We start from the raw sequence: 11,929 nt of genomic DNA, 5'->3' as shown, positions 1-11,929 counted from the left end.
ATCTAATCTCTAAACTTTAAGTTACTTAAACTAAAGCAAACATAATTCGATATGTATCTCAAATCAAGAGATTGTAAGTTCGATCTCCGACCTCCACGTTGTACTAAAAAAAATATTACCATCTAGTCACATAATAAGACATTTAATTTTGATGAGATACTTAATACTAATACTCCGATTGAAGTTGAGATACTTGACAATTCAACTTGACATATGATTTTAAGCTTTATTCACTTGATCCGAAATCAATACAGTTTAATCTATCACGGTTTTGTTTTATTTTGTTGTGAAGTCAAAAAAGGAAAAAACTTCCCTCTTGAAGATTCAGAGGAAACTCCTCTTAAATTCCTATGTGGTCCAGTAATATATAGACAAGTAGATCACGTAGTAATTACACAAAATAAAAAAATCAACTTGTTTATATGGTATTGGACCACACGTGAATTAAGGAGGAGTTTCCTCCTGAATTTTCAAGCGTCAAAAAAATTGTTTTTTGACCCATAAATAAATATGCATAAAAAATTGTTTTTGTAAACGGTATACATTTCCTGCAACAGAAAAAAAAAAGGTTGATATATGTTACTGTTCGTCAAAACACAAATCCCCAACAAGAAACAAGAAAGAAAAAGTCCATCTTCTTCAACAGTCTTCTGTTTCAAAATTACATCAAAGCAACAGAACCCCATTTGCTAATAATAATATAACTACAGTTTCAACTTTGAACAGCCAACAACAAAAAAGTTAAGATCTTGAGAATCGTGATTTTATTATAAAGGAGAATGAAAAACAAAAACAAAAATGCATACATACATACGGCAATAAAGCAAGCAATTCTCCAGCCTTTTACCGAGAAAATTCGATGATTTATGAAAGGGAAAGTAAAGTTGAAGCAACAGAACAAAATCCCAAAACTTCAAATTTTCAAAAAATGGCAAATAATTAAAACCCAACAAACGCCATTCCATTTCCATTTTCATTTCCCACTCAATAATTTAAAGCTGTGGGGGACTCTCCCACTTCCGTTGCTCACAACCTCTCTGCGGATTTTGCAGAATCCTTCTTCTAGTTTCTACTCCGGTTGGGGTTGTGATGGTGGTGCATTGGTGAGGGATTCTGCACAATGGCAGGAGGCGGAGGCGGCGGCGGAGGAGGAGGCTCGATTCTGAAGAAAGCTGCTCGGAAGATTATGGTTGCCGCATACGCATGCCGCTCCTTTTCTCCGAGAAAAGTTCGCTCTGTAAGCTTCTCCCGCGGTTTTCTGTTTCTTACATTGTTGTCTTCTTCCATTTTCTGTCAATTGGTTCAACTAATGGCCGAAATCCTCGTTTTCTTTCTCGACTCGCGGGAAAAACCCCTCTATTTTCACGGAATTTCAATTACATTTGAATGTATGGATTTGTATTACTACGGCGTCACACTGAGCGATGATTTCGGCGGTCTTTCACCGTTTTTCTTTCTGATCACTCCTGATTTTGTCCTGTGGTGACTCTAATTTGGCTTTCCTCTTTTTGAACTCTGTTCGTTAGGTCTCGGATTTGTTGTCTGTGTCTGTGGAAAAGCCAAAGCACGCCATGGAAGAAGTTGGAGAAGCTGAAATTGCAGAACAAACGCATTCAAGAACCACGAACAATCTGCCTTCCAAGGTAACCACGACCCCATTTGAACAATTTCCCAAGTTTTAGTAGCTCTTCATCTGTAACCTTATCTGATTAAAAGAAAACTTTGTAGCTTTTTGAGTTTAAGTGCAGAATTCAATTTCAATTCCTGTAGCCATTTAGCTTCATGATCCTGGTTTCCAAAAGGATTTTCTGTTATTTAGAATTACAATTATATTATTCTTCACCATTAGGCATTAGTCTTTCTACTTCAAATCTTCCCTTCAGGATTATGCACATTTTTAACTCATAATTCCCACCAAAGTGTGAACTTCTGAGTTGATTTCTTGTAGGCGAACCCTTCATCTCTGTTGGGTTCACGAGTTGACATGGGAATCAATTTCTTATTGCTTCTCCCAACATTGTCATACAAACTTGATAGTTGTAAAAGGAAAAAATAAAGAAACATTCTTGATTATAGTAAAATCTCTGCACATCTTTTGAGCCATTATTAATTGGAGGAGTTGTTTTTTCTTAATTGTTGAATGATCTTTGTTTAAGCTTTTGATGTGGAATCTGATTACTGGAGTGAGATATCACATTTACTCTTTGAAAAATTATTGAGCAAAAAGGCAGTCAAATCCTCTCTTGCTTTTTCTTAAGCCACTGTCCGATTACTACTGCAAATAGAAATTCATTAATTAGATTAAAAAAAGAACTCATGGAGAGAGTTCAACTTTTTCTTAAGCCACTGGTTATTGTTAAGTTTGCTTTTTCTGTCATGTTGTACTTTTATTATTTAAAAATCAAAAGGAGATATATTTAATAAAATCCAATAAAATGTACTTGCGTGACTAATAAATGAATAAAAGTTATGAAAAGTTGAACTCTAAGTTGAGCCAAAAGTTGTTTCTTTTTCAGTATCAATAATCTTACCAGTTACCTGCATATTTGTGTTGATTTGCATGGCAGAATCTGTGCGCCATATGCCTTGATCCTCTGAACTACAAAACCGAAGGGAGTCGGCCAGGGCAGGCCATCTTCACCGCACAGTGCTCTCATGCCTTCCATTTCACTTGCATCTCCTCCAATGTCCGCCATGGCAGTGTCACATGCCCCATTTGTCGAGCTCAATGGACCCAGTTACCCCGGAATTCAGTCCCACCTTCCTCCCAGAGTGATCCTATTCTCCGTATTCTCGACGACTCCATCGCCACATTTCGGATAAACCGACGTTCCTTCCTGCTCTCTGGTCGTTATGACGACGATGACCCTGTTGAGCCTGACCATACGCCTACTCATCATTCTCGCCTCTCATTCTCTCTACATTCTTCCCCACCAAGCTTTTATCCTCCCATTCAGGTGAGCGGTTGTGCCTCTGCCCCCGGTTACTTGTACTCCAACCACCAAGCGCAGCCACCACCGCACCAACAATTCTCCTGCAGAAGCCCTTCTTCCTTGTTGCAATCACCCTCTCTGCAAACGCCTCGTATTTCAGGCAACCCCAGGAACAGGGCTAGAGCTTACCTTTCGGTGAAATTGGCACATCAACGAGCGACTGACTTGGTCTTGGTTGTGTGCTCCAATGGTCCGCACTTGAGGCTCCTCAAGCAAGCCATGGCCTTGGTGGTTTCGTCCCTCCGTTCCATCGACCGTTTGGCCATCGTTACCTACTCGTCTGCAGCGACCCGCGTGTTTTCCTTGAGACGTATGACATCTTATGGAAAGAGAGCTGCATTACAAGTCATTGACCGTCTTTTCTACATGGGGCAGGCAGACGCTGTTGAAGGGCTGAAGAAAGCAATCAAGATACTTGAGGATAGCACCCACAAGAATCCCAACTCCTCCATTCTACATCTATCCGATACCCGAACTCAGCCGTACCATCTCATTGACTTCGAATCACCCGCCATCCCAATCCATTGGTTTCATGTAGGAATGGGGCTCAGCCCTTCAACCGGTTGTGTAATGCAGGAGTTTGAAGAGTTCCTGGTGACAAAAGTGCTGAGAGGAATCATCAGAGATATCCAACTTAGAATTGGGGAGGAAAGCAACAGATCAAGCATCATTAGGATTGGTGAGCTGAGGGGCGACGAAGAGAAGAGAATCATAATCGACAGCCAGTTGAGTGACAGCGAAGGACATGTCAGGGTAAGATACAGCTACGTCGATGGCGCGGTCAATGACAGGGAGTGTACAAAAACAGGGGAAACCCTGCTAAGTTTAGGAAACAAGAGCAACATCAATATGACTTTTGACGAAGCTGGTCGTGAAGACAGGGAAGAGGATGTGAGTTCAGGCGGGAGGATTAGCAGCGACGAAAGATGGGATTATCACGACCCATTCATGGCTAGAAGATGGGCGAAGCATTTGCATTCATATCGGCTTTAAATCCAGAGATGGAACACACAGAAGGACAGACACAGGTAGCTAATTTAGAGCAACACAATGATTCAATATGGTTGGTGGCTGAGTTTTACTAGACTAGTTTATTAAAGAGAGCAGGCAGTAGAAACTATTCAACATGTATATGGAATTTGACATTATATTGAAAAATAGGCAATTTAAGACTTTGTTTAATTTTATAAAGTTTGTTTAACTAAAAAAAATTAAAATACAAATTTAGCTCAATTGGTTAAGTCACATATCTCTGACTGAGTTCAAATCTCCACTGTCGTATGTCACATGATGTTATTATATGTAAAAAAGAAAAAAGAAAAAAAAGACTATAAAATCAAAATGAGTATTTATAAAGTATGAACATCACTCTCACGTGATGTTTTCACATGGTTCATTTTAGTCTCGATATTTTTAAATCGTCTATTTTGGTCTCAGTATTTCAATTTTTTGTTCATTTTAGTCTCTGAATTTTCAAAACGTTCGTTTTGGTCTCTATACTTTTAAAAAATGACCATTCTAGTCCATTTGTTTTCATTTCTATCTCATTTTTTCCCATCATAATTTTAACATAATACTTCACTCACAAAGCTTTTGAAATATAACCATAAATTTGTATTAAAAGATTTCAATTGCGTATAAAATTTAGGTTAGAATTTTGTAAAGAGAGCCCAAATTGATGACATTTTAACATGTCAGAGGCCAAAATATATATTTCAAAGGTACAATTATTAAAATGAATAAATATTGATAATATAGAGACCAAAATAAATATTTTGAAAATGCAGAGATGAAAGGAATAAAAGCTAAAAGTAGAAGGATGAAACTAGTATTAAAACCTGAAATACTACATCCCCGGTCCTGCCCCATTGCCATCCCTACCCTCGTCTTCCTCTACTAAGATAATTGTGTGGTGGGCATAATGGTAAAATGTCTATTTAATTTGAAAGGGATGGAAGTTGAGAGTTTTGGGTAAGAAAAGTTCAACAAATTATTTGGCAATCGGTTCAAATATAAGTGAAATAAATGATTATGATTGTAACTGGTTATTAATCTTTTACCCAAAAAACAAAAAATCTTTAGTCAAAAAGCGAACAAAAAGACTTAACTACCATTCGACAATGTCCTCAACACTGACAAAATTATTGGTAGAGGATAAATTGGGAATTTCACTCTAATGAAACATGAACAATAATTTGTATAACATATTTGAGGGTTTCTACATCTAATAATTACAAAAAAGAAAACATTAAGTGTATCATTTGGTCTTTAGGTTTATAATGTTTTTCTTATTAAAGGTTTTAATTTTACTCTTAAGTAGAAATAATATTGCTCCCTCTTCTTAACTTCAACTTATTCTTCTAATGCTTCTTTATTTCAAAGAAAAAAAAAAGCCCCTCTGGCCTTTTAAATTAATCCAAAATGAGATTTGACCGAGCTGATTTGATTTTTTTAATCAGGAATATCAAATTCATCTAAAATAATATTAAATCTAACACAAATTCTAAAAATTTTTAAATATTTCACGTGCTGTCTCAAATAAAAATGTACGGAAAGTCGACAATCTCCGTCAACGTATCTCAACGTCGCCTGTATATTATTGATAGACGTGTATCACTATATACTATATAATGGAATGAAAAATGATATATCAGTAACTTTTATTTTTTTTATTGATGTTTTTTTAGTATGCTTATTTAATTTTCGGTCTATCACTTATATACAACATAATTTCTTTTCTAACCCAACCCAACTCTTACGATTCGGGTTGGGTTCGATTCTTCGGTAGTTGGTTTTTTTTAACACCGCTCCGTCGAATATCAATTATTATTTTTTAAAAGGATATATTTCAAAATTTATTGCTGAATTCCCATTTTGCCCTGGCATGGAGGAATCGTCGTCGTTTACCACATTCTCCAATTTGACGACTAATTGCTGCATCGAAGACGATGATGACAGAAAAAGACAAAGCTTCGAAAGCTGTGCCAATTTCCTCTCCCTCTTGAGAAATGGCGGAATGGGTGATGAATTTTTTAAATCAATAAGCGAAGAAATTCCGTGTTCTTCTTTTTCGGATGTATAAATCGGAGACAAAAAAATTATCCTCTCTCTGTTGATTGATTTTCACTTTCAGCATTTTTTTTCCGTCGGCAAACACGAAGGTTATGTTTCCAAGGCTTGTTAATCCCGACAGCGATATCCAGATCCATGGCGGCCGTGGTTCTGCTACTTCCGACCTCACTCACAGGGGCGACCCATGTCTTGTTTTGACTTCAGATCCCAAACCTCGCCTCCGATGGACGGCTGATCTTCACGAGCGATTCGTCGACGCCGTCACTCAGCTCGGTGGTGCTAGCAGTCAGTACTCTTTCTTCTGTACTATATCATTTCTTGATTTTTTGCTGAGCTGTGGTCTCATTAATCTCGATGTGTTTGCTGTTGTTGTCTTCTTCTGTTCACTTGCAGCTGCTCACTCAGTTAGCTTGTTTAAGGCTTCTCTATTTTACTAAGAAATAGCGGCGACGGTCTGCTTACTACTTAGTAGTTAGTGCCTCTTTTTTAGAACTATCTACAGTAGGATTTTCACGTTAAGCAGTCTTGAATTGGGAGACCTGGGTGCTGCGTTGAAATTAATTTCGTTTCAGTGAGGGTCAAGCACTGGAACGCCTACATTTTAGTAGCGCTTATCACTCTTGTGCTCTCATTGTAAGTGGGCAAGTTTGATTTTAGGAGCTTCATTAATTTGGTGATACTGTTGAAGAATTCTCATCAATTAAGATAATCGAGTATTTGGCCTGGTAAAAAACAGAAATAATAAAATAAAATAAATAATAAATGGCTTATGGCAAATGAACCCAAAAGGAAATAAAAACATGGGTCTTCAGAGATATGGGAGGCCAAGCTCAATTCTTCCTGAATAGTTAAATTCGGCAGATTCTAAATCAATCATGGAAGCTCAGTTAGTTTCTACTTCTTCATTCCAGGAATTTGGAGTCCCAAGTTTAAATGAGGTCTTTGTGCTTTAGTGCTTTTAAGAACATTCATAAATGGTTATTGTCTGGGAAGTTTATGCTTCTAATTGGCTCAGAAATTGAGTAGATTTAGATAGTGGATATTCAATCTTGTTGGCTACACCACAGCAGTCGGGAAGACAAATTTTTGTCTACGTAGCTTCCAAATATCATGGGGGTGTCACTTTGTTTTTTTATTCTCAATGCTTGGAGCCCTCGTAACTTTTATGTGCCTCCCTTTGTTACTTTGGCTTGACTTTTTTATGGCTTAGTGTTATAATCTTTTGTTTTTTCTTATTTAAAAAAGAAAATTTTGTTGAAACAAAACATCGACTAGTTGTCATTTCATTTTCTTTTCTTCCAAAATTCTTTTTAGAAGCTTTTCTTTTATTTGATGAATATTATTATCCTCTTTATTGTTAAGTATAAAGTAAATACTTCTTAGTTGTGATGGTATTGCATCACCTATCTTTAGGTGCGGGAAATTCATTAGAGTAAGTTTTTTGGGAACAATTCAGAGTTTATGTAATTAGTTGAACTGGTTTGGACATGGAATCAGATTATTAGCTCAAAAAGACACTTCAACAGAGAAAACTTTGATATCTTCCTTGAGCATCTGTTGCAGGATCTGTGGTTCTAGAAGTCAAATTATATTTAGACTTTTCAGACGACAAATCTTGTATGTGAATGATTTGCTTGGTAGGAAAGTTAATGGACATGACATGGTCTAAACCAATCAAGATTTGGACGTTCATCAAAGTAGATTCTGAACAATTTATGCTAGTTTGTGGTTTTAGTAAATTGAAAACCTTCACAAGTTAGCTCAATGGTCTGAGCTATATGTATCCAGATGCCCCCAAGGCCATATCTTGGCAGCGATCATTTATAGGATTTAATGTACAATTTTCCTAATCATAGAAGTTATCCAGTTTTATCATAATTTGAACATTGGGTTAGCCTTTACCCCATAATTTGAGTACTCTGTCACACTCATTCAGCAAAAAAAATCCCATCAATTTGAAGGTAGTTTTTTTCCCCTCCTTTTCCCACAAAGATAGTTGGAGGTGAAAAAATTTGAACTCTACTAGTTATGACAATAATGTTTATGGTAGTTGAGGGTGTGCAAAAGAATGTAAAAGGAAAACATATTATCATGATTTCATCTAGAATATTGAAAATAGTTAAATGGAATAATTGGAACGACATTTCCATCTTTATGTATTGATGTGCTGAAGTTAATACCTAAACATTTCAACTCCTCTAGGAAAAACATTGAATTGTAAGTACAATATAACCATACAGAAATCATGAAAATTTCACATTATGAAACTAAGGTCAATTGACCTATAGCTTAAAATTTGTAAATATTGTCTAATTTAGTCAGTCAGTAAATATTGTTTTACCGTGTTGATATCTGATCAGAATCAAATGTGAACCTTTGAGAATGGTTCATCTTCATAGTTTTGTCTGTGCTGTCAGGGAGACAAGGTGTCCCCTTTGTAGGAGAAGGAATTAAACAAAACACTTCCAGCCTACATTTATGATAAAAGCAGAATAATTACAAAAGGAATTGTGTAAACCACTCCAATTTGAGGCTTTAAATTGTACAATCTCACAAAAGTAAGCATATGCTTTTCTTTGAAGAGCCTGTTATTTCTTTTGTTCTATAACAACCACAGGAGAGCTCTTGATGCATGTGACCGTATGACTCTAGCTTTACAAAAACCAAAACTTGGATTGTGATCATTAAGTCCACTTTTTTTTGCAGCATAGAGGATCTGCTTTGCATGCTTTGATTGATAGGTGTTATTACTATCTTTTCTTTCTTTATATTTTTTGGTGGGGACAGGGGTGAGGTGGATTATGGGTCATGTTTGAGTTCTAACCAATGATAAGGGTTTGACATTTGAACACCTGGTGCAGAAGCTACACCAAAAGCAATAATGCGAACGATGAATGTGAAAGGACTGACTCTCTTCCATTTGAAGAGCCACCTCCAGGTGATCACGATGACTTTAGAAAGACATCATTTTAGAAATAATTCTGATGGTTGGGGTGGAGTTCATGGTGAATTTGCATTTATTTGTGCTTGTTTTTTAATTACAGAAATTCAGATTAGGTAAGCAATCAGGGAAGGATATGGGTGAGGGATCTAAAGATGGTAAGTGATACATCTCTATTTTTGTCCTTGTTTATCATGTGATGTAGCCTCCATGAGTCTGCTGATATTCAACTACATAATTTGTGTTGGGTCATGGAGTTCTTAACGAAAACAGCTTGCTCTCCTCTCACCACCAGTACTTGTGCTAGCTCCTAATTTCTGAAAGTTTTAACCTGTCTGGTCCAAATATTTAAATCTTTATTTATCGCTTGGTGCAATGAACATCAGGTGCATATCTTTTAGAAAGTCCCAGTACCAATAATTTCTCTCCTGACTTGCCAATTTCTGAAATGGCCGAGTAAGATAAGAGTTTTTCTCTCCTTTAAGATACTTACAATAATGCTTGAATGTTGAGTTATAAGATTTTAAGCATGTTCAAACTGTTCAAAACTTGGATGTCTGTTTTAGGGGTTATGAAGTCAAGGAGGCATTGAGAGCGCAGATGGAAGTGCAAAGTAAGTTACATCTGCAAGTTGAGGTAATATTCTCATCCTTGGACATGGAAATTGACGATGGTTTTGAACAGATTCCATGTAGATCAACACTTGGTTTGAATGGAGAAGCGTATTAGTTTCCGGTTTTTAGATTGCTTGCTTAGTGTATTATCCTCATCTTGAAGCATAATTAGAATTTATGATGCACTGCTATGACTAGCGGTGGAAATTTTTGTACTCACTGTTTGAGGAACTTCCAACTGTTGACAATGAGGCTTGGGTCCATTCTTCAGCTAGCTGACCTTACCATCGTTGGGCAGGCAGAGAAGCACCTACGAATTCGTCAGGATGCCGAGCGAAGATATTTGGCCATGCTCGAGAGAGCTTGTAAAATGCTTGCAGATCAATTTATTGGAGGTGCAGTGTCGGACTCAGACAGCAAGAAGTCCCAAGGACTGGATCGTAAGAGCCCAAGAAGTTCCTCCGTCGACCCACTTGGTTTCTATGCTTCACAATCACAAGAGATGGAAAGAATGAATGGCACAGAAGAAGTGCAGGCTAATCTTCCTTACCAAAGAGCTGATTGTTCGACTGAGAGCTGCCTAACCTCAAACGAGAGTCCCGGGGGATTGACCATGGAAAAATCTCCCGTTGGAAGCCAGAAAAAAATGGTTAACTTGGATTCAGTAACTGCATCTTTGATTTGGAGTGAAGCCAAGGACAGAATACAAGATGCTAATATCATCCAAATTAACCATCACAGTGCATCCGGGTGCGACATGTGGGGATGAAACTCTGCAGACAAAAAACTCATCATGTTTGATGAGAAGAGAAGTATGTTCTAGTTTCAACTTTTGTAAAAATTCCATCATTTTCATTCATAGAAACTGGTATGAACTGAAGCAAGAACATTCACTAGCATGTAAAATCGAGAAGTCGGTTTAGTTTAGTTCGTAGACAACTCGTCGAAATGCAAGTAGTTAGGAATTCTTTTTGTTGTTCTGGACAATCACAGTCTAGTTAATTTCTGTCTGACTTTTGGGAGATCTGAGGAGTCCATTAACAGGGTGTAATCAGTAATGTTGTGTCTGGAAACACATCCTCTTTCTCTAATCAGTAGTGAAATGAACTTTGTCTTCCATTGATGATGCCAAAATGAATGAATCTTGTGCCATTTATGTTTCACAGGTATCATAATCGATTCTCATAGTAAATCATAATTATCAATGGGGTGGAAAAAAAAAACATGTTCCATGCTATGATCATGGTTGAATATGATGGGAACCCTTGACTATTCTTCACAATGAATGCAAATCTTGGTTTTAGGGGGAAAAAAAGTGTGTTTTTCAAGGTGGGAAAGAAAGTGAAACTTAAAAGAAATTATTCATTGTGAATATTATTCATATTTATTGTCATAGTGGTTTTGTTTATTTAGTTTATTAAATTTTAAGTTATTTTATTATTTTGTTAAAGTTACTAGCATACCTCACTTGAGTATTCTCCTCCTCTTTAAGTCAGCGCTCTTGAAGCGTGTCTCGACTATTTTATCAAGTTTTGGTGTTCATCAAGTTGTTCAAATTTATATCATTTGTAGTCAGTTACGTTGTAATCTGTTTGTCAGTACTACACAGTTCATATATACAGCATATATTTAACCAAAAAAAAATGAAAAATGTCTCCTAAAAGGGATGATTTATATTTAAATAAAATTTCAAGTAAATCACCTCTTTAAGAGACATTCATACAATTATTTGTTATTTATTTGTATAAAATTTTGTATTTTTGATAGGTGTAGCTGTCCTCCAAAAGCTGAGGAAAAGTCCCAATCCCAATATCTTTTGACTCAGACCACAAACAAAATAATTGGGTGTTGGAATGAACTTGCCCTTTCAATATTCTCAACTAAAGGTAAAACAGCAGAAAATCACAAGTACAAGAAAACTTTTTTTTTTTTTTTACCGTCTTGAAAAGAGGTTCGAGAGTGCCTGCTTAAGATTTTATATCCTATTGACAACTAAATACAGTCAAATCAGCGTTATATGGATTAGTCGGGAGGTAAAAAAAAATTATTTACTATATTAAATTCCAAATAAGAACTATATAGAAAATATATTCAAGTTGAACTCAAGCCAATAAATGATATATCCATAATAAGAAACAATCATATTTCAATGTATTGAGAAAAAAAACCCATTAAATCCAGTCTACACTATAACTAAAAAAAGAAAAAAAGAAAAAAGGTAAACATATTTACTCCTTAATATTTGAACTTTTGGGTTGCTCTAGATATTGAAATGCCAAAATTTTGAAATGTAAATAAATTTATAAATT

At 36.2% G+C, this 11,929-nt stretch overlaps 2 protein-coding genes across 3 annotated transcripts; both read left to right on the top strand.

The window, feature by feature from the left end:
• Positions 1-781: 781 nt before the first annotated feature.
• On the top strand, positions 782-4,175 carry LOC111005253 (putative E3 ubiquitin-protein ligase WAVH2). Its single transcript, XM_022276689.2, has 3 exons — positions 782-1,237; positions 1,527-1,643; positions 2,568-4,175. The coding sequence occupies exons 1-3, from the start codon at positions 1,121-1,123 to the stop codon at positions 3,984-3,986; spliced, it is 1,653 nt and encodes a 550-aa protein (XP_022132381.1). The 5' UTR covers positions 782-1,120; the 3' UTR covers positions 3,987-4,175.
• A 1,697-nt stretch (positions 4,176-5,872) lies between these two features.
• LOC111005571 (protein PHR1-LIKE 2) lies at positions 5,873-10,739 on the top strand. Of its 2 annotated transcripts, XM_022277114.2 has the most exons (7): positions 5,873-6,013; positions 6,127-6,350; positions 8,927-9,003; positions 9,110-9,164; positions 9,393-9,462; positions 9,573-9,642; positions 9,892-10,739. In XM_022277114.2, exons 2-7 carry the CDS (start codon positions 6,158-6,160, stop codon positions 10,387-10,389), a joined length of 963 nt encoding a protein of 320 aa, XP_022132806.1. In that variant the 5' UTR covers positions 5,873-6,013; positions 6,127-6,157; the 3' UTR covers positions 10,390-10,739. The 2 variants fall into 2 exon arrangements, with proteins under 2 accessions (XP_022132806.1, XP_022132807.1); XM_022277115.2 differs by having other exon boundaries at positions 5,908-6,350; positions 9,919-10,739.
• Positions 10,740-11,929: the final 1,190 nt, after the last annotated feature.

The sequence above is a fragment of the Momordica charantia genome, assembly GCF_013281855.1.
Source record: "Momordica charantia cultivar OHB3-1 chromosome 1 unlocalized genomic scaffold, Mcharantia_2.0 BLBB01000001.1, whole genome shotgun sequence".
In the NCBI taxonomy this organism is placed as follows: domain Eukaryota; kingdom Viridiplantae; phylum Streptophyta; class Magnoliopsida; order Cucurbitales; family Cucurbitaceae; genus Momordica; species Momordica charantia.
The sequence above is the reverse complement of the archived record's forward strand: the minus strand, read 5'-3'. Positions and strand labels throughout refer to the sequence as shown.

Bases quoted from the DNA above. Each gene is read 5' to 3' on its own strand.
- LOC111005571 (XM_022277114.2), top strand. From the start codon at position 6,158: ATGTTTCCAAGGCTTGTTAATCCCGACAGCGATATCCAGATCCATGGC. The intron at 6,351-8,926 runs GTCAGTACTCTT...CACCTGGTGCAG, and splicing joins TCAGCTCGGTGGTGCTAGCA to AAGCTACACCAAAAGCAATA. The intron at 9,643-9,891 runs GTAATATTCTCA...TCCATTCTTCAG, and splicing joins AGTTACATCTGCAAGTTGAG to CTAGCTGACCTTACCATCGT.
- LOC111005253 (XM_022276689.2), top strand. From the start codon at position 1,121: ATGGCAGGAGGCGGAGGCGGCGGCGGAGGAGGAGGCTCGATTCTGAAG. The intron at 1,238-1,526 runs GTAAGCTTCTCC...TCTGTTCGTTAG, and splicing joins CTCCGAGAAAAGTTCGCTCT to GTCTCGGATTTGTTGTCTGT. The intron at 1,644-2,567 runs GTAACCACGACC...TTTGCATGGCAG, and splicing joins CGAACAATCTGCCTTCCAAG to AATCTGTGCGCCATATGCCT.